Genomic DNA, 23746 nt, shown 5'->3' with positions numbered 1-23746 from the left:
AAGCATGCTGCTGCTTTAAGAAGCTGGCTAGCCAGCGCTCTCTCTTTCAGAGGGGACAGGGAAGGGCCGGCTCCTCACGGAACCCCTACTTTTGCTTCATGGAACCCCAGGGTTCCGCGGAGCACCATTTAGGAAACACCGATCTAGAGAACAACGAGACGTTACCGTGCCAGCGATGACATCATCGTCACATGAATCTGGTCCGTTTCAACGTGTTGCATCATCGCCACCTTCCCTCGAAAGTATCAGCAAGAGGAAACAGAAGGCCAGTGGTTCTATTATTGAACATGAGCGCAGTTCGCACAGACGTGCCAAGCGGCGCTTGTCCACGTGAGCAGTCAGGGGTTTGAAAATCAGGGCTTTGCTGTTACTTGAACCGTCTGCAATACATCAGCGTACAAGCGCTTCTGAGTCTCCTTTTGCAGTCTCGTTAAAACCTCTTCCCCCACGTGGCAAGGACAAAGTCCTGGTGGGCGCAGCGTCTTCGGGATCACGGCGCATCACTGTACACAGCCACAGCATGTGATGCTCTCATTTATAAGAGATAACCTATTCATATTTTTTAATTAGAGGGAAAAAAATTCACTTCTGTCTAGTTTGGCGTCCCTTAAAGCAGGGTGGGGAACCAAAAGCCCAGAGGCCAGATGCGACCCTCCGGCTTGCGTGGATCCGGCCCCCGATGCTTGGGGCCCCCCTTCAGCATTGGGGAGCCCATGCTGGCACTCCAGTTCCCCGACATCCCTGCACGGAGCTGGAGCACACAAAATCTACTAACGTGGTTCCCCTAGGATCTGGTGGGAGAGGAATATAGGGAGCGTCTGTCTTTCTGCTTCTCAGTCGGGGGCCATGTCAGTGAAGGGTTTTTATAGGGTTGGGGCTTTGAGGTTTTTTTTGTGCTTCTCACCTGTGTGCAGCCCTCGAGTGAGTCCCCCCACCTTAAAGCTTGATGCCATAGGTAATCATCTAGTTTGCCTATATCTAGAACAAACAAAAAACAGGACTACGTAGCCCTTTAAAGACTAACAAGATGGTTTATTAGGTGATGAGCTTTTGTGGGCCAGACCCACTTCCTCAGATCAAATTGTGGAAGAAAATTGGCACGACCATATATACCAAAGAGATACAATAAAAAAAAAAGTGAACACATATTAAAAGGACAAATCAAATTTCAGAACAGAGGGAGGATGAAAGGGAAGGTTAATGTCTGTGAGCTAATTATATTAAAGGTGATAATTGGGGAAGCTATCTTTGTAATAGGTAAGGTAATTAGCATCTTTGTTGAGACCCAGGCGTAAAGTGTCAAATTTAAGCATGAATGACAGTTCAGAGGTTTCTCTTTCAAATGTGGTGTTAAAATGTCTTTGAAGCAGGATGCAGGTAGTCAAGTTGTTGAGACAATGCCCGTTCTGGTTGAAATGGCAAGAAACTGTTTTTTCTTTGTGCTACTGTCTGATAACTATTTTGTGTGCATTGATTCTTTGGGGAAGTGAGACGTTTGAAGGGGCCTGGAGAAAGGCCCGGGGGTTAAATTCAGGGCTGTCCCCAGGCCAGTTGGCCTGTGGGGTTCTCAGCCACTGGCCAGGTGCCCCAGAACCGGGGGCAGCTGAAGGGGGTCTGGACCTAGTGTGTGTGCACCTCGCCCTGAGCCTGAAGCCAGCCCATTCCTATGGATCTGAGATACCCTCTATCCCCCAGCAGGCATTGTTTGGATGGGCCAGGGGGCAGAGGAGGGGGTTGGTTCTATCCCCCACCAGGCTGGAGCATGGGGGCTTTTTTGGATGGGGGGGGCAGAAGAGAGGGGTCTGGCTCAGCAGGGTAAGAGAAATGCCCTTAGCATTGGAAAAAGGGCAACAAAAATTATTAGAGGTTTGGAACAGCTGCCATTATGAGGAGAGATTAATACATCTGGGACTTATCAACTTGGAAAAGAGGAGACTAAGTGGGAATATCATAGCAGTCTATAAAACCATGACTGGTGTGGAAAAAGTGAATAATGAAGAGTTTTTACTCCTTCCAATAACACCAGAATTGGAGGTTCACGCAGTGCACAGTCAACCTGTGGAACTCCTTGCCAGAGGATGTTGTTATAAGCAGCACACGGGATATTTAAAGGGGGAAAAGGTAATACACTGCGTTTATTGAGAATACAGTGACAAAGCAGTTAATATATGCTTACATAGACAGATACACACAGTCCCACCATTATATTTACCAGTCCGGGGATCAATCCCACCATTATATTTACCAGTCCAGGGATCGATCACAGGCAGAAGAGCAGGGTCTATTGGTCTGGTTCAATGCTCCAGTTATGGCAGGACATCCCCACTCTTGAAGCAAAACAGTTGTCCTTTTCTCATAGTTCTTTCCCATCGGGATCAGTGGGTTTTGCATCGTCCAGCTGCTTTTTGAACGGTTGTCTATTTTCAGTTGTTTCTCTTGCTCCTTATCGTCTTCATTCTGCCTTGCTAAACTGGTTTGGATCAGAACTATTTTGTCCCAGTTGTGAAATGCTCGCCTTCTTTCAGAGCCCGTGACGTGCCCACTGTGTTGTACTTAAAAGAAGTACTCGGGATCTTTTTCTGGGGGATAAGGCAACACGCCACATTTATTGAACACACATAGAAGAATCAATACTTATCATATGCATATGACACATCACACTCATGCACTCTCACACACACATGCACACTCTGTCTTGTTGTTGCCAAAAGTTGCTCCCCCTAACTGCACTGGCCAGGTGAGTTAGATCGGGGAGGGGGTGGAGCCAGGCTTCTGCGGATCCGGATTGATGCTCCCATGTTGACAAGACAAAAACTCGGGGTCCCTCTGCAAGATGCCTCCTATTTATCCCTCTCATGCAGCCAATTAGTTATCACCTCGCCTTTCTTAATGCTGCTTCAAAGGGAGTTCTTCCAAGGGCAGGCACTTGCTGCTTGACTCCCAAGGCCTCTGTATGTCCAGTCTTCTTAACGAGCTCACTTTACAGGTATTGTCCTGGATCTGACTCCCAGACCTTCTCCACCCTTGCAACTGCTGCTTGAGGTGCTCCCCTTTCATTCTCACCTCATTCACTTCAACAGGGCAATCAAGGAAAGGGGAGAGCTCAAAAGACATTTTTTTCTTACAAGATCTATCTATCTTAATACAAAGTTATAGGAGAAATGTTACAGAGATTCTATAAGAACACTTAAAGATAGATCTAAAAGGACAAGATCTTAATACAAAATATAATATTACAAGGATTTATCCACAACTGCTTCTATCTTGATGGGAAATATACAGCAATCGCCCGCATGTTTACGTCTGTTCTGGGCTTCTTCCTAGAACATTTGGCCTTCGCACTTATCTCTCATACACTCCTCACTCGCTCACACACACAGAGCAAGGTTGATTTCTGTGCCACGGAGAAGCAACAGGCCCATTTGAACAAGGACATCAAATTACAATTAAATTGCCCCTCCCCCCAAATCATCACCTCCTTACTCGTTTCACAATATTCGTTGTAAAACTTAGCACAAAGTAATACAACTCTAGCCCTGCCTTGGAATCAGCTTTGGACACAATTTTCTGGCTGCTGCCCCTTTAGCAGTGGTAGGGTAAAGGTCCTTTCTGCTTTCAGAAGGGGGGTGTGACGTAGTGGGGGTACTCTCTGGGCTGTGGTGACCTCTGCTGTCTGGAGCAAGACCCAGCAGGGAAAACCTCATTATGCAAAGGTGACTCAAAAACCTGTCTGACCTGCGGCCCCCCATGGGGAGAAACAAAGGGAGGTGGATGCTGCCCTGGCTGTGGGCAGGGCTGGAAGAGGGGGAGTTAGTTCCTGGCTGGAAGGCAGGGAAGAAGGAGCTGGGGAGGGGACTGGGACTCCCCTATCTCAAGGGGGGCACTGAGGCCTCTTAGCCCCAGTTCCTGTAACCAGATTACATCTGTGCTGCGCTGTGCTGGAGGAGCAATAAACCACCTCCATTCTACTGGCTGGTGAAGTCTGTTCATGCCATTTCGGGGGTGCAGGAGACGGGAAAATCCCGACGCGTCGTCACAGGGGGTCTTTGCCTAAGGCTACATTTTAGCTACACTGGGAAAGCCCCCGACTGTAACAGGGTTCAGAAAAGAGCTAGAGAAATCCATGGAGGTTGGGTCCATCAGTGGCTGTGTGGAAGGAAAGAAAGAAAGATCCATAGGCAGGAATTTCTGGGGGTGAGGGGTGCTTCTTTGGGTAGAACTCACCCCTTATGGTCCCCCAAGTAAGCATGCTCTGGCCGGCTGGGGGAAGACTGGGGCTGATTTCCCACTCACCACCCCCAGGAGTGCTCAGCCCACCCTTGGCCTCCCTTGGGGTGGGGGAAGGAGGAATCAACCCCAGCCTTTCCCCGGCTGGCTGGAGCACAGGGGAGGGAGGCTGGCGCAATGAAGAGAAACTTTCTGTAGCTAAGAGCCCCCCCCCCCCCCACTTCGCTCCGGTTTTCTTCTCTCCGCCCCCCTGGCTTAGATGCTCAGAACAGCAGAAGCAGCTTCTGTCAAGAAACGAAACCGAAGGGGGGGGGAGGGGGAAGGACCGAAACTGATGAGCCCTGGCTGCGCCCAGTGGATGTAAGCACGGGGGGCAGGGGGGCAACCCCAGGGGGGAAATTGATGCGGGGGGGGGTTGCGGCTGATGAGGGATCAGTCCTGCCCTGCTGAGCGCCCCCATCCTGTGTTTGCAGAGGGCTCTGACTGGCAGCCACAGCCTCTCCGTGCCTCAGTTTACCCCCCTCCCCCCGGTGAAGCGGGGACGATCCTCACTTGCCCCGCTGGATTTATCCCAGCGGGAGAGCAGCTCGAGGGGGCAGCGTGTTCTCAACTGACCGCTTCTCATGATCACCCGCCCCGTGCAAGGGAGGGGGCGGCTCGGAGACCCCGGGGGCTGCTCCCAAAGCCCCCCCCCCCCCAGGGCATCTCCCCCGCCTGCTGCCCTGGGCAGGGCTCCTCTCCCGGTCCCCGCTGCCGCTAACAGACCGCGGGGCAAAGGGCGCCCACCCCGCCACCAGCCTCGGGGGACAGGGTGGAAGCCGGGGCCCAGCACCAGGGGCTGCGGGGCCCCCAGACTCTGCCAGCGAGGGGAAGGGGCCCAGCCAGGCCATAGAGCAGCCCCCGGCCTTGCAGAACCCTCCCCCCAAGTCCAGCGATGGCCTCGGAGCCAGCCCCTCGGCCCGGCTGGTCCGGCTACTGGGCGCACGGAGTTGGGGCCTGGGGGGGGGGGAAGGAACGGGGGGGGGAGCTGGGTCTTCAGCCAACGGCATCTGACCTCGGCCCTCGCTGGAACAGGAAAGCCATGTGATTTCCTGGAAAGCCCCGTGCCTGGGGGAGTCCAACCCCCCCCGGGCAAGCGGAGCCGAGAGCCCGGCTCGCAGCGCGGAACGCTAGACGGCCAGGGAGCACTAAGGCGCCAGCTGCATCCAGCGACCCAGGGGCCGGTGGGGACTCGGCCCGGGGTCCATTTCCCCTCCTGCCCTGCGAGGCTGTGGAGGGGGCGGCCGGGGCATGGCCGGGCCCGTCTGTCTCGGGAGCCAAGGCTGCAGCAGGAGGCAGAAGAAACTCTACGGCTGCCTGGCGGGGGCCCTGGTCTGCACCGCGGCTGCCGTCGGGGTCGCCGTCTCCTGCTGCGGGGTCAGGTGCCAGGGGGGCAAGGGCCGCCCCGGCGCGGAGGACTGGCTCGCCCGCCTGGAAGAGCAGCGGGACGGGGCGAGAGCAGAGGCCAAGCAGCTGCGGGCGGAGCTGGCGGGAGCCAACGAGACCCTCGGGGCGACGCGTCGGCGCTGGGAGGCCTGCGGGAGCCTGACGGTGGGGGCGCGGCAGCGCTGCTCAGTACCCGGGCGCGGACGGGGCGGGGGGAGCGGGCAGCGCTGGGTGCCCTGCAGAGGTGCCCGACCCTGCCCGGGCGCGCTGCGAGCTGAGGCTCCTTCCCACCCTGCTGGGGGAGGGGGGGGGGGTCTGCCGGTCGCGCTGTGAGGCTCCCCCGAGGCTTGGCTTGCAGGACGGAACTCAGAGGCCCATGGGAAAAGCCCCCCCCATTTTAGACACCCCCCTCAACCCTCCCCACTAGCTATCCCCCATGCCCCCCCTCTCCCCATGACCCCCCTTTCCCCCATGACCCCCGTCTACCTATCCCCCATGCCCCCCCACACCCCCATCTACCTATCCACCGCACCCCCTCTAGCTATCCCCCATGCCCCCCCACACCCCCATCTACCTATCCACCGCACCCCCTCTAGCTATCCCCCATGTCCCCTCTCCCCCATCACCTCCCTCTATCCCCCATGCCCCCTCTCCCCCACGCCCCCATCTACCTATCCCCCACGCCCCCACTCCCTCATCTAGCTATCCACACCCCCTCTAACTATCCCCCTCTCCTCCTTCAACCCCCCTCTATTCCCCCACCTTCCTCTCTCCCTATGATCCCCTCTCTATATCCCCCACACCCCCACTCTCTATCCCCCACCCCATCTATCTTTCCCCACATCCCCCATCGCTCACGCCTCCATCTATCCCCCACGCCCCGACCTATCCCTCACAACCCCTCTCTGCCTCTCCCCACCCCATCCCCTCTCCTGCCAGCTTTTTGGGAATATAAATTGAATACAATTTCCTTTAAAAAAAAATAACCCTCTTTCAAATTAGATGTAAGATTGGGACAACTTGGTCTGAGACCTCAATTTCCTAGAGACTAGTCAAACCCTTGAAACTGACTGAAAGGAAAGCCAAGCATTTTCTGTTTTCTGGCGGGTGTTAAAGAAAGATGCCCACTTTGCTGGGGTAAGGCACCGGACCTAGAGAGGGCTGGCACGCTGACTCAGCTGTTGCCATTAGTAGCCATTTCTGGATGTAGAGAGGAAAAAATATTTTCTTCTGTTCGACTTATTCCCTAGCTCAGCTCAAGGACGAGTTCGTTCAGAAAAGGGCAACTAAAATGATGAGGGGTTTGGAACGGGTCCCATATGAGGAGAGGCTAAAGAGACTGGGACTTTTCAGTTTAGAAAAGAGGAGACTGAGGGGGGATATGATAGAGGTCTATAAACTCATGAGTGGTGTGGAGAGGGCCGATAAAGAAAAGTTATTTATTAGTTCCCATAATAGAAGAACTAGAGGACACCAAATGAAATTAATGGGTAGCAGGTTTAAAACTAATAAAAGGAAGTTCTTCTTCACACAGCGTGTAGTCAACCTGTGGAACTCCTTGCCAGAGGAGGCTGTGAAGGCTAGGACTATAATAGGGTTTAAAGAGAAGCTAGATAATTTCATGGAGGTTAGGTCCATAAAAGGGGATAAAATGGTGTCCTTGGCCTCTATTTGTCAGAGGCTGGAGAGGGATGGCAGGAGACAAATCGCTTGATCATTGTCTTCGGTCCACCCTCTCTGGGGCACCTGGTGCTGGCCACTGTGGGCAGACAGGCTACTGGGCTAGATGGACCTTTGGTCTGACCCAGTACGGCCGTTCTTATGTTCTTATGTTCCACGTGGAGGAAACCTCTGGGGGTTGAAAAAACAGGGAAGGGGCACACAAGGGAATAGGTTCTTGAATCTGAAAGACCAGAAACAGTTTCACGGGCTTTCTGCAATTGCACAATCCCAGATAACTGCTCCTTTCTCTCCCCCCCCCTTCCCACTCAGGACAAACTGCAGAGCAACCTCACTGCCCTCAGGAACAAAGTCACCCAGCTGGAAGACAGAGACTTGGAGCGGGAGGCCAAGGAGCAGGGGTTACAAGGTGAGGTGCCAGCTAATGCCCTAGAGGGCTTGAAAGAGGCTTCTTGTGTCAGAGGGGGATGGGGGCAGACAAAATGGGATCTAGGGGTGAAGACAGATGGAGAGCAGCATTCCCGGTAAGCTGTGCACTTGTGCTGCCGCTCAGGAGAAATTTGAATGCAGCCCAGCTGATTAGCAGAGTGCTGTTTCTCTTGGTGGTGCACATGCCTCAGTGCACCTAGAAATTTATTCCGCACATGTGTGGGGAAAGAATCCACATGTGGCTAGAAAAGATTAGCGGGAACATGGATGGAGAGGTGTCCGCGGTGCTAGAGAATGGAGAGGCCTGGGGGCTAAAACCCAGCTGGGTAACACAAGAGACTCGATCACTTTCCCTTCACCTCCTTGTCCAGAGAAAATTGACAAGCTCCGAGATGAACTCTCCAGCCAGTCCCAGCAGCTGCAGGATTCCCAGCAAAGGTTCCAGGAGGAAAGGTGAGCCCTGCCAGTTCCAACCCTGGGGGGTGGGAGCTCCCCCCAAGCTCTGAGTTAAAGAGCATTTTCCTGTTTGCTTGTCCCTCCAGAGATCAACTCCAGGAGACCATCCGCTGGCTGAATGTGGAGCTCCGCAACCAGAAAAATCAGCGCTCCAATGGGGGCAGCCTCCTTGGCCAGAGGGTCTCTCTCTACCTCGTGCTGCTGGTTCTGTCCTTCACTGGGATCCTTCTCCTGTGAGCAGAGCAGCTTCATCTTGTGATCAAGGCATTTGGATACAGACTTGCCCAGAGACCTCACCAGCTGTCTGACTTTCCCAGCAAGGGGGAGGGACTTGCCCTGTCACCTCCACCAAAGACAGCTCCAGCCTTCCACCAGCTGCCTCTTATCTCCTTTTCACAGATGGGAAACTGAGGCACAAGATTAGCGAGTCACCCCAAGAGCACGTGGTAGAGTCGGGACTAGAACTCAGCAGCCACATGTAACCCTAAGGCCACCCTTCCCCTCCGCGCCTGGGCCCCATCTCGCCTTTCTCTCCCCCTCTGCTGTTCTGTCGGGGTGTGTGTTCCAGGGCTGACCAGTCCCCGGGGAGTAAGGAGAATCCCTATAGGGACACAGCAGACTGCAAGGGGGCAGCTCTGAACCATGATTTTGCGACGACCTTGGGTTGGGCCCGGAGACGGGTTCCTGCCCAACCGGTCCCTAGAGGAGGGATCCTACTGGCTGCTGCCCAGCACTGAGAGATGATGGGGAAACGGCGAGGAAGAGCCAGCGTCTGGGCGTTTCTTGGGTTCAGACGACCCCAGACCATTGTCCTGAGCGGGGTCGCGCCCTTCCAGGCCTGTTAGCTGCCTGCTGCTTTTCTTCTAATAACGTCTTGCCAACCCCAAAGGCTTGCGGTGTCGTTGATCCTCCTGCGTCCGGCGGGATCAGAGACCCGGGGTGCCGTGTGCAGGTGAGCGGCCCCCACGCCGCATTCGTGGCCATCCCGTGGCCCCACCTGCCTTTGGAGGGCGGGGAAGAGGCAGCTTTGAACTTTGCTGCTGGTTTGGAACACGGGGCAAATCCCTCTCCTAGCCCGGCACTGGGGCAACTAGCAGTGCATCAGGTGTCCTTAGGGGAGAGCGGTACAGACCCACGCCAGGGGTCCAGAGCCAGGGGATGGCACTGGACTGGGGCCATGTCAGTCAGTTTCTAATCCTCAAGGGTGCCAAGAAGAGCTCACCAGGTGAGCCATGGTGCTGCCTGAGTCTGCAGAGAGCCTGAATCTGTTGGGCTGAATGGGCAGGAGCCAATGGCCAATGCAGCAATCCTTCCTCCCTGCCATTACTGAGTGCCTTTACTTTGGGGGGTGAGCCCCCCTGCAACCGGGGGTTTAGCAGAACAACCGATTCTCTTCTCCAGCAAGCCAAACCTGGCAGCCCTCCGTGGGTAGTCAGAGCCATTAGCCCCATTCTACAGATGGGGAAAGTGCAGCGATAAGAGGGAAAGGGGACATGCCCAAGAACTCTCAGTGGAAAGTTGGGACTAGAAGCAAGGTGCCCTGGCGCCTCGGTTCTGGTGCTTTAACCCACGGGCAATTAGCGGTTTAGTCCAGGAGGGAACATTCGATCAGCTCGTCTGCTCTTCTGCATACACCCAACATTACATTTCACCCTCTTCCCCTCTGTGGAGCCCAGTCACATGTTTGACTAAAGCAGCTTTCATGGAAGCAGCTGGTCTGGACTGGCTGACACTGCAAGATGGAAAACCCACCGCTGCCACCAATACCATCCTGTTTCTAACAGCCACACCCCAGCTACCCACCCTCTGTCCAGAAGGGGAGGAGATGTGGGGGAGAGAAAAGCAGGGCTGTGGGATGAAGAGGAAGAGAACTGCCCCCAAATCATTCCCAGAGAAAAATTTTTAGAAAAAAAGTCAGCAGGTGATGGAGAATCCACCCTGACCTCTAGTAAAAAGCTGTAGTGGTGAATTATTCTCACTGTTAAAAGTGTACAGCATATTCTAGCTAGTAAACTTCTAGAGGAGCATCTCACTGGGCAATAGGTCTCCTTAGGGCTAGGTCAGCAATGCAGGAACTGCTGTTCAAACCCTGGGATCACCCGGTTCTTTGTGACTCAGCCCCACCCTCCTGGCCACAGGTTCCTCCTTCAGGGGTTACCAGAGATCCAGTGTGCTATGTTTGGGTTCAAATCCTGACATCTGGGGTTCAGGTTCCCATTTCCTGGGGCTAGGAGACCCCCAAGACTTCCCCAGGGGTTGCTCCAAACTTAAGGAGAGCAAGAGGGGTCCATGCTTAGCCAAGCGGAACAGCATCACCTACCTGCGTGTTTAAAGAGGGGGCCCATTCCACCTGGTAATTTCATCCTCTGCTCCACACTACAAGTCAAGCCACAACCCCACTGAGCAGGAGACAAGCCCCAGTGTACTGCCTACCCCAGCACCCCTGAGCTTCCTCCTCGTTGCTCCATGCTGCCAATCCCTCCCCTTCTCTGGTGTCCAGAGAAGTCCTGAGGATAGGGCCCAGGTGCTCCCATCAACCCCTTCCTAGGTTCAGCTCTCACCTGGCCCCCTTTGGGTGGGAACAGGTGAACAATCAGTACCAGGGGCCTGGAAAAGCCTCCTCCCCTTAAAGGGGCAGCTGCCCTGTGACCGCACCGTCATTAGTTGTCTAGCCATCGTGCCAAAGATCCCCAGCAATGGGCCAGGACCTCACTGCGCCAGGGGCTGTACATTTCAAGAATCATCAATGCAAAGTCCATTCTCTACCAAACACGCCCTGCTGCCCCCAGCTCCTGCGGGCAGGCACTGGCAGCAGGCCGGTTGGCCTGTGGGGTTCTCTTCCATGGAGCAGTCGCTGGCCGGGCGCTCCAGAACTGGGGGCAATTCTAGGGGGTCTGTGTTGTACTTAAAAGAAGTACTCGGGATCTTTTTCTGGGGGATAAGGCAACACGCCACATTTATTGAACACACACAGAAGAATCAATACTTATCATATGCATATAACACATCACACTCATGCACTCTCACAGACACACACACGCACACTCCGTCTTGTTGTTGCCAAAAGTTGCTCCCCCTAACTGCACTGGCCAGGTGAGTTAGATGGGGGAGGGGTGGAGCCAGGCTTCTGCCGATCCGGATCGATGCTCCCATGTTGACAAGACAAAAACTCGGGGTCCCTCTGCAAGATGCCTCCTATTTATCCCTCTCATGCAGCCAATTAGTTATCACCTCGTCTTTCTTAATGCTGCTTCAAAGAGAGTTCTTCCAAGGGCAGGCACTTGCTGCTTGACTCCCAAGGCCTCTGTATGTCCAGTCTTCTTAATGAGCTCACTTTACAGGTATTGACAACCACCTAACCTCAAGATGATTCTTACCAACAACCACAGGACATACCACACTAATACCAACCCTGGTACTTTCCCTTGCAACAAACCCCGCTGCCAGCTTTGTCCACATATTCACTCTGCTGACACCATTATTGGGCCTAACCAAGTGAGTTATAAGATCAAGAACACATATTCCTGCGCCTCCAGAAATATAATCTATGCCATCATGTGCCGAAAGTGTCCGTTTGCTATGTACATTGGACAAACGTCTCAGACCCTTCGCCAAAGAATCAATGCCCACAAAACAGACATTAGACAGGATCACAAAGAAAAAACAGTTGCTTGCCATTTCAACCAGAAAGGACACTGTCTCAATGACCTGCTAACCTGCATCCTACTTCAGAAGACATTCAAATCTGCACTTGAAAGGGAATCCTCTGAATGGGCATTCATGCTAAAATTCGACACTCTCCGCAGGGGACTTAACAAAGACTCCAGCTATCTTACCCATTACAAAGATAGCATCCCCAATTATCACCTCTAATACTATTAACTCACAGACATCTCCCCTTCCCCACCTCTAATATCATTAACTCACTGGCATTCACCTTCCTTCCCCCCCCCCCGCATCCCCCTTCTGTTCTGAAATGTGATTTGTCCTTTTCATATATGTTCATTTTTTTTAAATTGTATCCTTTGGTATATATGGTTGTGACTATTTTCTTCCACTATTTGATCTGAGGAAGTGGGTCTGGCCCACGAAAGCTCATCACCTAATAAACCATCTTGTTAGTCTTTAAAGTGCTACATAGTTCTGTCTTTTGTTTCAGCTACACCAGACTAACACAGCTACATCTCTATCACTATTTTACGGGTATTGTCTTGGATCTGACTCCCAGACCTTCTTCACCCTTGCAACTGCTGCTGGAGGTGCTCCCCTTTCATTCTCCATTCACACCTCATTCATTTCAACAGGGCAATCAAGGAAAGGGGAGAGCTCAAAAGACATTTTTTCTTACAAGATCTATCTATCTTAATACAAAGTTCTAGGAGAAATGTTCCAGAGATTCAATACGAACACTTAAAGATAGATCTAAAAGGACAAGATCTTAATACAAAATATAATATTACAGGGATTTATCCACATCTGGACCAGTGATCCCCATAAATTGAGCATTTGTGTGGCCACTCAAGAGAGATTCCAGTGTTGCCCAGCTGATTAGCAGAGCACCCATAGCTAGGTTTGCGTTGCTCCTAGTGGTGCGCACACCTTGGGGCACAGAATAAAAATCTACTCAGTGTGCAGCAGCTGTCAAAAAAGCAAACAGAATGTTAGGAATTATTTAAAAAGGGATAGAGAATAAAACAGAAAATATCTTACTGCCTCTATATAAAGCCCTGGTACATCCACAACTTGAATACTGCATATAGATGTGGTCGTCTCATCTCCAGAAAGATCTCTTGGCATTGGAAAAGGTTCAGAAAAGGGCAACAAAAATGATTAAGGGTTTGGAACGGGTCCCCCTAGGAAGAGAGATTCAAAAGACTTGGACTTTTCAGCTTAGAATAGAGGAGACTAAGGGGGGAGATGCTAGAGGTCTATAAAATCATGACTGGTGTGGGGAAAATGAATAAGGCAAAGTTATTGACTTATTCCCACCATATAAGAACAAAGGGTCACCAAATGCAATGAATAGGCAGAAGGTTTAAAACAAACAAAAGGAAGTTTTTCTTCACTCAGCACAGTCAACCTGTGGAACTCCTCGCCAGAGGATGTGGTGAAGGCCAGGACTTTAACAGGGTTCCAAAAAGAGCTAGATAGATTCATGGAGGTTAGGTCCATCATTGGCTATTAGCCAGGCTGGGTCAGAGTGATGTCCCTAGCCTCGGTTGGTCTGGAAATGATTGACAGGAGAGTGATCCTGAGGCTTCTCTGTTCTGTTCCCTCTCTCTGGGGCATCTGGTATTGGCCACTGTGGGCAGACAGGACTCTGGGCTGGATCGGCTGTTGGTCTGACCCAGTCTGGCCTGTTCTTATGTACTCTACACATGGAGTAAAAAAATCTGCACATTGCTGGAAAAGGGAACATAGGCCTGGACCTAGGTGTCTGCCTCACTCCCCCTGCCCGAGCCCAGCCCCTTCCCATTGATATGAGAACCCCCCCCCCCCCCCGCCAGGCTGCAGCAGGGGTCTGGTGTAGATTGGGGGCAGGGGAAGGCCCGAGGGGGGGGGGGCTCAGCAGCGCAGAGGGAAGGAACTGGGGTTATTGATTGTGTGGGGAGAGGGGTCTAAAAACATTTCTCTGAACTAACAAGAAGAGGCCAAAAAAAGTCCGAGCTGCAGGTAAATCCGCCCCTTTCCCCTCCCCCGGGGCCCGTCTCCCCCTTTCTCTGACTCCCTCCCCTCCAGCTTGGCCTGGCCGCCGGATGCAGCAGCCTCTTCCCAGAAGTGAAATCCAGCTGTTCTGTCTCTGGGTGTGAGAAACGAAACTGACCAGAGGCAGCCCTTGGCAGCAAGGTGCTGGTGGGAGGGGAGATCTGGGGCTGCTGGGACCCGCTCCCCCCAGGTCCTCCTCTGCCCCAGCTGAGCCGCCCCCGTCAGGAGACAGCTCTGTCGCTCGCTGCCCCCTGCCCTGCCCCTCACAGCCTCCAGCCTGGAACTCGGTGGCAAGCACCGAGGCTGTCCGGTGCTTCCAGCCTCCGCCAGCCCCGGGCCGGGAGCCACCCGGGGGAGCAGCCAGGGCCTTGCTGGGCAGGGGGAGCGCGGGAGGGGCTCACACCCCGTGCCCCCGGACTAACCACCAGCATCAGACGGGGGAAGGCTCAGAGCCGCGGACCCAGATCTCCCCCGGGGCAGCGCCGACAGCTCTGCCGGGCCCCCCCAGTTCCATCGCCGCTGGAAGGAGGGGCGGGGCGCGCGGCCACACCCGTCCCCCGGAAAGCCCCGTTCCCGAGGGCGTCCGCCCGCCCCAGAGCAGGAAATCGGGGCGAACTGGTCTCTGCGCCGAGGCGCCGCTGGACGCGCGAGAGAGGGCGAAAGAAACTTCCTTTGCGCAGGGCGAGGCGCAGCGCGGCGGCGAAGGCGCCGGACCCGCCGGGACGCGCAGCCCGGTGTCCCCGGAGACGAGCAGCATGGGGGGCTGGAGGACGGGCTGTGCCTTCATGACAGTTGCCTTCTTCTTGGCCGCGGTTGCTCTGATCGCCTGCCTGGTCTATATCTCCTCGGCCCCGACCCATCTGCGGCAGTGCCAGGACCAGCTGGCTAACGGCACCGCCGCGCTGACGGGGAAACTCACCGCGCTGGAGGAAGAGAAGGGGACGCTGGAAGAGCAGCAGGCCGGGGCGAGGGCAGAGCTGGCGGGGGCCAACCAGAGCCTCTGGGAGATGCGTGCGCGCTGGGAGTCCTGCGGGAGCCTGACGGTGAGGGCTGCTGTTTGATACGGGGGGGCGGTGGCGCCCAGGAGCGCCGGTCCGGTGTCAGGGGGCTGGGCGCCCAGAAACTGTTCCAGAGCCAGGACCCGGCCCCTCAGTGGTTTGTCTGGGTGGGAGCTTGCTCCAGGGTCCCTCCCCACAGCCCCCGGCTCCCCACATGGGCATCCCCTCTTATTTGTCCCCCCTGGAGTTTGCTGGACCCGGGGCTGTGTGCATGCTCCCCGATGCAGCCCTGGGTGCCACCTGGGTCCCTGGCGGCTTTTTGTTACCCGACGGGTTCAATTTCCTGTTCCCTGCACGCCTGCCCGCCCTCCCCCGCCAGGGGAGCTGCGAGGGGGTGCGCAGGGGAATGCACTGTGGGGAGGAGGGCAGGTGACAGCTGGAGGGGCCGAGAGGGGCACCAGCTGGCAGCATGGAGCCTGCCAGAGACAGAGAGAAACTGAGTCTAGGTCTGAACTGGGAGAAGCAGGGGAAGGAGAGAGGCCGGGGGAGGGACGGAGGGGACCAAGAGTAAGTGAAGAGACAGGGGTTGAGCAGGCGTGCGGATGAGGCTCCCTTTTAGGTTACAGCTGTGCGATCCCGTCAGTCCATGTTTGCCTGTTCCCGTCTCCCTTCCTGTTTGTTCCTGAGCATCAGATCCGGTTGTCTCCTGTCATCGACCCCCGCAGTCCCAGAGATCCGGAGCAGAGAACCACATGTCCTAAAGGCAGTCTCCTTCTCATTTTTTCCATCTGTGTATGGAATCAATTTTGTTACGTGCACCAAGGCAGGTGCAGAGGTGCACCACCACTAGCAAGACACGCTGCCGGCAGTGGGCACTCTACTAATGGGCCGAGTGGATTTGGATCTCTCCAAGCATCCGGCTTACTGGGAACGCTGCCTGCAGGGCCAGCGGGTCTCGTCCCCCATGTTCCCTCCACAGGCCAGTCCAGTTCCCCAGCACCCGGGAGAGAGAAGGGAAAAGAGAAATCTTGAGCTAGGAATGAATAAGAACGGATCAGATAACTGTCTATACGGGCCCTTCACTTAGGCCGGAAGGATGGGTTTTTTCAGGGCTGCTCCCTTCTGCCCCAGAGGCAGCTGCCCAGCCCGAGGGCTTCCCTGCCGGCATCTGATCCTTCTCCCTTGTGTTTTCTGGCTCAGAGTGTCCTGCAAAGCAACATCACAGCCCTGCAGGAGGAAATCACCCGGCTGGGAGGCAGAGAGGCCGGAAGGGGACAAGGTGAGACGACTGCTCCCAATCGCTCCTGGCTAATTGCCACCAGCCCCCTTGGGTGGCTTAGGAAAGAGCCCCTCTAAGTCAGGAAATGCCTTTGGGGGTAGGAGGGATGCACATAGCTGGGCCAGGGACATAGAACTGGGCCCGTATGCTAGGCCCACTACCCTCGGCCGGATCTGAGTAATAGGAGTTTGGATCATGCTTGTTGGGTGGTTTTCTGGTGCCCGGCAATGGACCCCACTTTGCCACTCCGACGGGGGCATGGTTGGCTCATGAGACCGGTACCACTGTGGGGTAGGGAGCCCTCATGCCTGGCTCCCAGGTGCCGCTATGATCCAATACATTTATAACCATCAGCAAGCACAGGGGGGCCAAAGTCTTCCTGTGGAGAAAGGGCTGCGGGAGGTGAACAGGCAGCCCCCAAATCTCTCCTCGGACTCCAGCCCCACTGGCATAGTCACTTGGCCTGTCTGATAGCGGCAGGGGGTGCCAAGCAGGCGGCGGTCCCCCACGAGGCCTGGGGTGTGGCGAGATGAGCTTGCTGGGAGGGGGCGCACGCTAGGGTAGAAGCTTGCTGATTCTGGCTGGCCCTGGACGGTCTGTTGCTTTCCAGGTGAAACTGACATGCTCCGACAGCAGCTCCTCGAGGCTCAGCAGCAGAGGTGAGCCGAGTTCGTCCGTGTCCCACGGGGTACGGGGTGGGGAGGTGTCTCCCAGAGTATTGTGCTTAAAAGAAGCACCCGGGATCTTTTTCAGGGTTTTTTATTTTGATTTTTAGATTCTCAGTTTTAGGTTTGACTCCTTTTCCCCACCTTTCTGGAAGGCTACAATTTGAACTTTCTGACCTCAGGTAGTTTGCTGATCAAACTTGCTATTCCCTGCAAAGCTTCTTTGTGCTGCCAGCTAGGGCATCTGCACCGCAGAACACTTTCTGGCTTGCTTTTAGATTCAAAGCTGGCTGTAGCTTTGTCTTAAAAAGAGACACAATCACTTTTGCCAGAGATTTAGAGCTTTGAGATTTTACTTTTAAATCCTGCTCTCACACAGCAACCTGAAAAGGAAAGTACAACCTGTTGCAGCTCCTGGAGCCTTCACAGGATTTTGATTTCTTTGCAGCTTTTACCCCTTCTACAATATACACAGCATGTCACAGGAAAATGTGCATTCTTTGTTTAGAACATTACTTAGCCATATTGCACTTTGCCTAGGGTGTAACTGTTTCTTTTATGCTCACAGAGTTTTTCTGTACTTTCATTGAACAACTTGGACTGAAATGGTCTTACTGAAAATAAACCAAACCAATTTGTTTTAAGCCTACAAAACAGTTCACTAACCTACAAAACAAGATTACTGGACCTTGAAAACCCCACTTATTTACCCTATATATATATATATATATATATATATATATATATATATATATATTTACACACAGATACACATACATTCTCTCTGAACCTTTCTTACACGATTTCTACATAGCTGTGCAATGATTACATTCTCTTTTATTCATTGTGGTAGTTAAGTTCCAATAGAAACCCCCTTCAAGTTCTTTTAGCATGATCTATAATCAAATGTATGGATTTGAGTCAAATTTGCCTGGATTATTTACAGACATTCTTTTGGAAAAGGGCCCATTTTTCCTTCAAAATGGCTGCAAAGAAACCACAATTTTTTCCTATACCATTTTAGCATTTTCACAACTGCTCAATTCCCTCCATTCTCTGTAGAGTTAAATTCTCCGTGGGTTTGCTTTTTCTTAAAACACTTTCTTATCTCTTAAAATGAACACTGGCCTTGTTTCAGATATTACTCTTGTAAGTATTGTTTTAAGGATTTAGATTTCCAGTACCTGTACTTACTGCTTTTTCTCAGTTCTACCACAAGGCCTTCAATCTATCTTTTACCTGCCTGCTTGTCTGGGCCTGATCCTGTTTTTCTTGCTAAATGGAAAGTGGCTCCTTTCCACAGATTCAGGCTTTGTCCCGTTACCGGTTTAGCAAGAAGGGTAGCCTTGTTCACTAAGCCCTACACCTCCTGGTCCTTTTTCTTAAGCATATTCCTGAAAAATCTGAGAGTTGCTTTAACTCTCAGTACCCATCCTTAAGAGACTCTAGCTATGTCTGGGTACTGAGGGACATGCATTTCTACCTCTCCACTTCTGCAGCAGAGGCTTTTACGTTTTGCAGTTTCATATTTGCATACTTATATTCAGTCAATTGGAGGAACACCTCATTACAGAATAATAATAGAAATGTGGCCGTGTTAGTCTGGTGTAGCTGAAGCAAAATACAGGACAATGTAGCACTTTAAAGACTAACAAGATGGTTTATTAGAAGATGAGCTTTCGTGGGCCAGACCCACTGCCTCAGATCAAAAGTGGGTCTGGCCCACAAAAGCTCATCAAATAAATCATCTTGTTAGTCTTTAAAGTGCTACATAGTCCTGTATTTTGCTTCACCTCATTACAGGTTTTCCATAGAAGCCAAACCGCAGCTGCTTCCTTTTCCATTGGAGTTGAGGGTTTATATATCCATAAGTAGTTAGCCAATTTGTCTTCTAGGTCTGCAATTGTATGGACATTAGCTAACACTTGATCAGACCACGGGCTGTGTCTGAATTTTTGCAATATTTGTTCAAAAAGGGGTAACATCTTTAAATGCCAATTTCTCAGTCTCCTCTCTGGGAGCCTTCGTAAATGACTGCTTATGTTTAAACATTTTCTAGTATATCCATCCTCCTATGGGGACTAAAATAGCAATGCTTATACTTTTTACTCTTATCTACCAATGTCTCTTTTTCCTTGAGCGAGACATTTAATTCTCCTCCCTTCTTTCTAATGCCGGCACTCTACAACCGGGGGAGCGAGAAAGCTACTTCTCCTCCTCTCTTTACCTGGCCTTCTACCACCGGGGGTGTGCACCCCTTAATGATCGATCACTTTTTAATACTTTTCGAGGTTATGATCACTTTTCCATACTTCTTAACACCTTTCCATTACTCAATAAATGCTCGTGGTACCTTTCCCCCTTTCGCGATTCTCCATCAAAATGTGCTTAAGAAGCACCCGGGATCTTTTTCAAGGGGATAAAGCAACACGCCACATTTATTGAACATACATAGATCAATCAATATCTATCATATGCATAAGACACATGACACTCATGCACTCTCTCACACACACACGCACACTCCATCTTGTACCAAAAGTTGCTCCCCCTAACTGCACTGGCCAGGTGAGTTAGATGGGGAAGGGGTGGAGCTGGGTTTCTCCTGATCTGGATCGATGCTCCCATGTTGGCAAGACAAAAACCCGGGATCCCTCTGCAAGATGTCTCCTATTTATCCCTCTCATGCAGCCAATTAGTCATCACCTCGCCTTTCTTAATGCTACTTTAAAGAGACACTTTACGCCGGGGTCTTAACAAAGACTCTAGCTATCTTATCCATTACAAAGATAGCTTCCCCAATTATGACCTCTAATATCATTAGCTCACAGACATTTACCTTCCTCCCCTCCCCCCTCATCCCCCTTCTGTTCTGAAATGTGATTTGTCCTTTTCATGTGTGTTCATTTTTTTTTAATTATATCCTTTGGTATCTATGGTTGTGACTATTTTCTTCCACTATTTGATCTGTGGAAGTGGGTCTGGCCCAGGAAAGCTCATCATCTAATAAAGCATCTTGTTAGTCTTTAAAGTGCTACATAGTCCTGCATTTTGTTTCAGCTACCCTAGACTAACAGGGCTACATTTCTATCACTTCAAAGAGAGTTCTTCCAAGGGCAGGCACTTGCTGCTTGACTCCCAAGGCCTCTGTATGTCCAGTCTTCTTAATGAGCTCACTTTACAGGTATTGTCTTCGATCTGGCTCCCAGACCTTCTCCACCCTGGCAACTGCTGCTGGAGGTGCTCCTCTTTCATTCTCCATTCACACCTCATTCATTTCAACAGGACAATCAAGGAAAGGGGAGAGCTCAAAAGACATTTTTTTGCTTACAAGGAAAGTTTCTCTTAATACAAAGTTCTAGGAGAAATGTTCCAGAGATTCTATACGAACACTTAAAGATAGATCTAAAAGGACAAGATCTTAATACAAAGTTATATGAGAGCGATAATATTACAGGGATTTCTCCACAAGAGCGCTCTGCTCCCATGCCCTTCCCTTGTTCTCCCAGAGATAAACTCAAAGCTGAGGTCTGGCAGCTGGAGCAGCAGCTGTCCCAAAGCCCGAAGAATCAGAGCTCTGGGGGAAGCAGCCTCTGGATCCCCGTCGTGACCGGCTACCTGAGCCTACTGGCTCTGTCCCTCACTGAGATCCTGCTCCTGTGAGAGGAACAGGTGTGGACAGGTATGGCAGAGCCTGGATATGGAGTCTGTCCAGTTCCCCATCTTCCGGCTAGCTCACCCCATGGTCCTAGCGAGGGCACCTCCACCCAAGACAGCTCCTGCCTCCAGCCACTGCCTGGGTGGGCACGAGAGCCCCTACCCTCGCACAGCAGCACTTACAGAGTTCAGCTGTCCCAGGCGCGGACTCCTAGTCCTGCCCGGCTCAGAGAGCAGCCAAGCCAGGCAAAGCGAGGGTGCTGACCAACATTTCCTGTAAGCTGGGTGCTTGTGTGTCTGCTTGAGAGAGATTCCAATGCTGCCCAGCTGCTTAGCAGAACACCCACGGGTAGGTTCTTTGTGTCTGTCGGTGGTGCACATCCGCACATGCCTCATACAAATTTATTCTGCACATGGGTGGAAAAAATCCACACATGGATAGGAAAGATTAGAGGGAACATTGGACTTGACCCTAGTTCCCCAGAGGACCAGCCCTGTGCTGTGATATAAAGCCACCCTCCCTCTCAATTCCCCTGCCCCTCACTCCCCTTTCTCTCTCCCTCTCCGGGGTAGCTGAGTGCCAGTGGGCAGGGGTGCGGGAGCCAGGACTCTCTCTCTCTCTCTTTCCCGCTACTCCATCTATCCCTCGGGATTTTTGTTCCAGGGCTGAGCAGGCAGCAGGGAGAGTGGAGAAACCCCATCCCACCCGGGAACACGCCGCACTGCAAAGCACAGCCAGCTCACCCCCCAGCCTCGAAACACTTACAGGAGCTAGTCTAAGCTACCATCTCGCTTGGCAAGTCTCCTGGATTGTGCCTGGAGCCGGGTTCCTGCCCAGCCCGGGAGGACGCCGGGGAAAGGGTGAAGATGCAGCGGGATGGAGGGCGCAGGCAGAATGGAGCGGCTTTGCCAAAGGCCCTGGAGTTTCCCGGCTGGAGATCACTCCAAATGATGGTTACCCTGAGTGGGGTGAAGTCCCTGCTACTTTCTTAGGGGGTTTATTTGTCTAATAAAAGATTGCCAACCCCAGTGGCTTGTGGTATCTTTTGTCCTGCCTCGTCAAGAGTGAGTCGCCCCGGAGCTGAATTCCTGGGTGCCGTCTTGGCCTGCCTTCGGAGAGCCAGGACCGGGCAGTGCACACTTGGCTGCTAGCTTGGAGCCTGGGGCAAATCCCTCTGCTTGCTCTGGGCCGGTGATGTGCTCAGGCCAGGGCGCGCCGAGGAGAAAGCACGACAGGCCCACGCCAAGGGCCAGGGGAGGGCATCTTAAAATATAAAAAAAATCCAAACTCAGCCTCTAGCCCATGCACAGCGACCCGTGTGTGCAGAGCGACTGGATTACATCCAGGCATGTCGGATAAGAAACACGGGACATAAAAAAAGGCAGGAACCATGTAACACGAATGTTAGTTTAATGGCAATAGGTGGTGTGTGCAGCATTATGTTTTAGGCATTTTACTCTGCCAGGAAGGACCAGCCTGGGCCACTGGAAAATGAGCTCAGGGGAAGCTGTCTAGCCTGATGGGGAGGCCAGAAAAGTCTCAGACTTCCTATGGTCACTTTTATCATCCCACGTCCCTGCTTTATTTTGTAATCTCTGCCTTTTTCCAAGGGATGCAGCACCACTGCCTGAGCATCTTCCTCTGAGTGGGGGTGCTGCTGCAACTGACAGCAGGTGGATTTGAACCAGGGACCTCTAGCAAGCCACTGCCTGAGTCTGCAGCCACCCCAAACCCATCTCTCTGGCTGGGGGAGCTGCCCCAGACATCTGAGTGAGGTGCTATTGCAACTACTAGTGGGTGGATTTGACCCTGGAACCTCTAACCCTGGAGCTATAAAGCCAGCTGGCTCTTAGCTAGACTGTAGAGCTCTCTTATTCATCTTGCTCCCTGTAACTGGTCTAGGTGTCACTCCATGGAACAGTGACCCACACTACGGGTGTGGGTTACACTATCCCCCAGTCCTATTGCTCAGCATCCTCTCTCAAACCCACACCTTCAGGGATTAAACGGGGGAGGGGTGTGTGTGGACTAGTGCCATTCCTAGGTGACAGGAGCCCCCAAGAAGAGAGGGGCTGTGCTGCCCTTCTCAGACTCCCCAATAAACCAGTGATAAGTGACACAATGAATTTTGCATGGAGCTTATCTGAGCGAGGCATATTCCTAGGCACATTTCCACCAAAAATATGGGCAGTGCTAAGGAGTCTAGATATGGACGAAGACTGGCAGCTGGTAGCCAGAGCTGCTCTGTGCCTCAGTTTCCCCCATGTGGACTGAGAACAATCCTCACCTGCTGCCTCCCCTCCACAACCTACATTTGCTCAGGTGGGGGATGGGCTTGGAGGTCAGCAAGGTTCTTTGCCACTCGGCTACTGGAATCCCTCTGCGTTTTGTTTGCAGAAGGCGCTTGACTAGGAGCGGGTACTGGGCAAACTTCCCTCTGCTGATTCTCCCTGAGCCCCCCCACATTAACATGTGTCATCCCTGCTTTGACCAGTTCGGGGGTCCCCTGGCTGGAGCCTTTCAGGCCTGTAGCTCTGGGGATGGGCTGGGGCCGGGGGTACCACGCCAGCTTTGATAAGCCCCAGACAACTTACTCCATTGGTTACCCTGATGCAGGATTTCAGCAGCCCTGGGCGCTACTAGAGTGTTTCCTGGGCATGAGATACCGAGGGTTACTTGCACCCTCCCTCCACGGCCGTGTGCTGGGCCGGCTATCAGACCTGATCTGGGCAGGGAAGGGTTTTTGGTGCAACTCAACGTTCGACTTTCAGTCTATCTAGTTTCCCCCCATTACCTTGAGGGATCAGAGCACCCAGCTGGGAGGTGGAGAGGCCAAGGGGGGAAAGTGAGACTGGAACCAAACTATGCCACGGAAGAAATGGGGCTGGGGTTTAGATGGGCAGAACAAACACCGTCTGTCCCCACAGCATCACTAACAAGATAAACAAACCAAAAATGACAGCTCCATGAGCCTGTCAGGCATTTTTGGCTCTGACCATCATCTGGGTGCCTGGGTCTGTACATTTTCTCGTTAGATGTTGCTCTGCCGACAGGCAGACATTATGAATTCGCCGCTGTTACTGGGGAAAGTGGAGTAGCCCATTAGAGGTTACTCTGAGTTATGCTTTGATTTGAGACTATTCTACATTGGAGAGAGTCCGTCTGTCTGTTTTTCCTGTTTGTTCCAGAATTCCTCCTCAAAGGCAAGAGCTCGGACCGCTCC

The 23746-nt window shown here is 52.8% G+C and overlaps 2 protein-coding genes across 3 annotated transcripts; both read left to right on the top strand.

Annotated features, from left to right (window-relative positions):
* Positions 1 to 5416: 5416 nt before the first annotated feature.
* Positions 5417 to 9113, top strand: LOC102458707 (uncharacterized). Its single transcript, XM_075902794.1, has 4 exons — positions 5417 to 5817; positions 7645 to 7741; positions 8133 to 8214; positions 8304 to 9113. The coding sequence occupies exons 1-4, from the start codon at positions 5518 to 5520 to the stop codon at positions 8452 to 8454; spliced, it is 630 nt and encodes a 209-aa protein (XP_075758909.1). The 5' UTR covers positions 5417 to 5517; the 3' UTR covers positions 8455 to 9113.
* A 5083-nt stretch (positions 9114 to 14196) lies between these two features.
* Positions 14197 to 21552, top strand: LOC102458310 (uncharacterized). 2 transcript variants are annotated; one of them, XM_014578176.3, is made up of 5 exons: positions 14249 to 14966; positions 16122 to 16200; positions 16811 to 16859; positions 20375 to 20547; positions 21187 to 21552. In XM_014578176.3, exons 1-4 carry the CDS (start codon positions 14679 to 14681, stop codon positions 20526 to 20528), a joined length of 570 nt encoding a protein of 189 aa, XP_014433662.2. In that variant the 5' UTR covers positions 14249 to 14678; the 3' UTR covers positions 20529 to 20547; positions 21187 to 21552. The 2 variants fall into 2 exon arrangements, with proteins under 2 accessions (XP_006132332.2, XP_014433662.2); XM_006132270.4 differs by lacking the exon at positions 20375 to 20547 and having other exon boundaries at positions 14197 to 14966.
* The last annotated feature ends 2194 nt before the right edge of the window (positions 21553 to 23746 follow it).

This window comes from Pelodiscus sinensis, chromosome 19 (genome assembly GCF_049634645.1).
Source record: "Pelodiscus sinensis isolate JC-2024 chromosome 19, ASM4963464v1, whole genome shotgun sequence".
Classification (NCBI taxonomy): Eukaryota; Metazoa; Chordata; order Testudines; family Trionychidae; genus Pelodiscus; species Pelodiscus sinensis.
The sequence above is the reverse complement of the archived record's forward strand: the minus strand, read 5'-3'. Positions and strand labels throughout refer to the sequence as shown.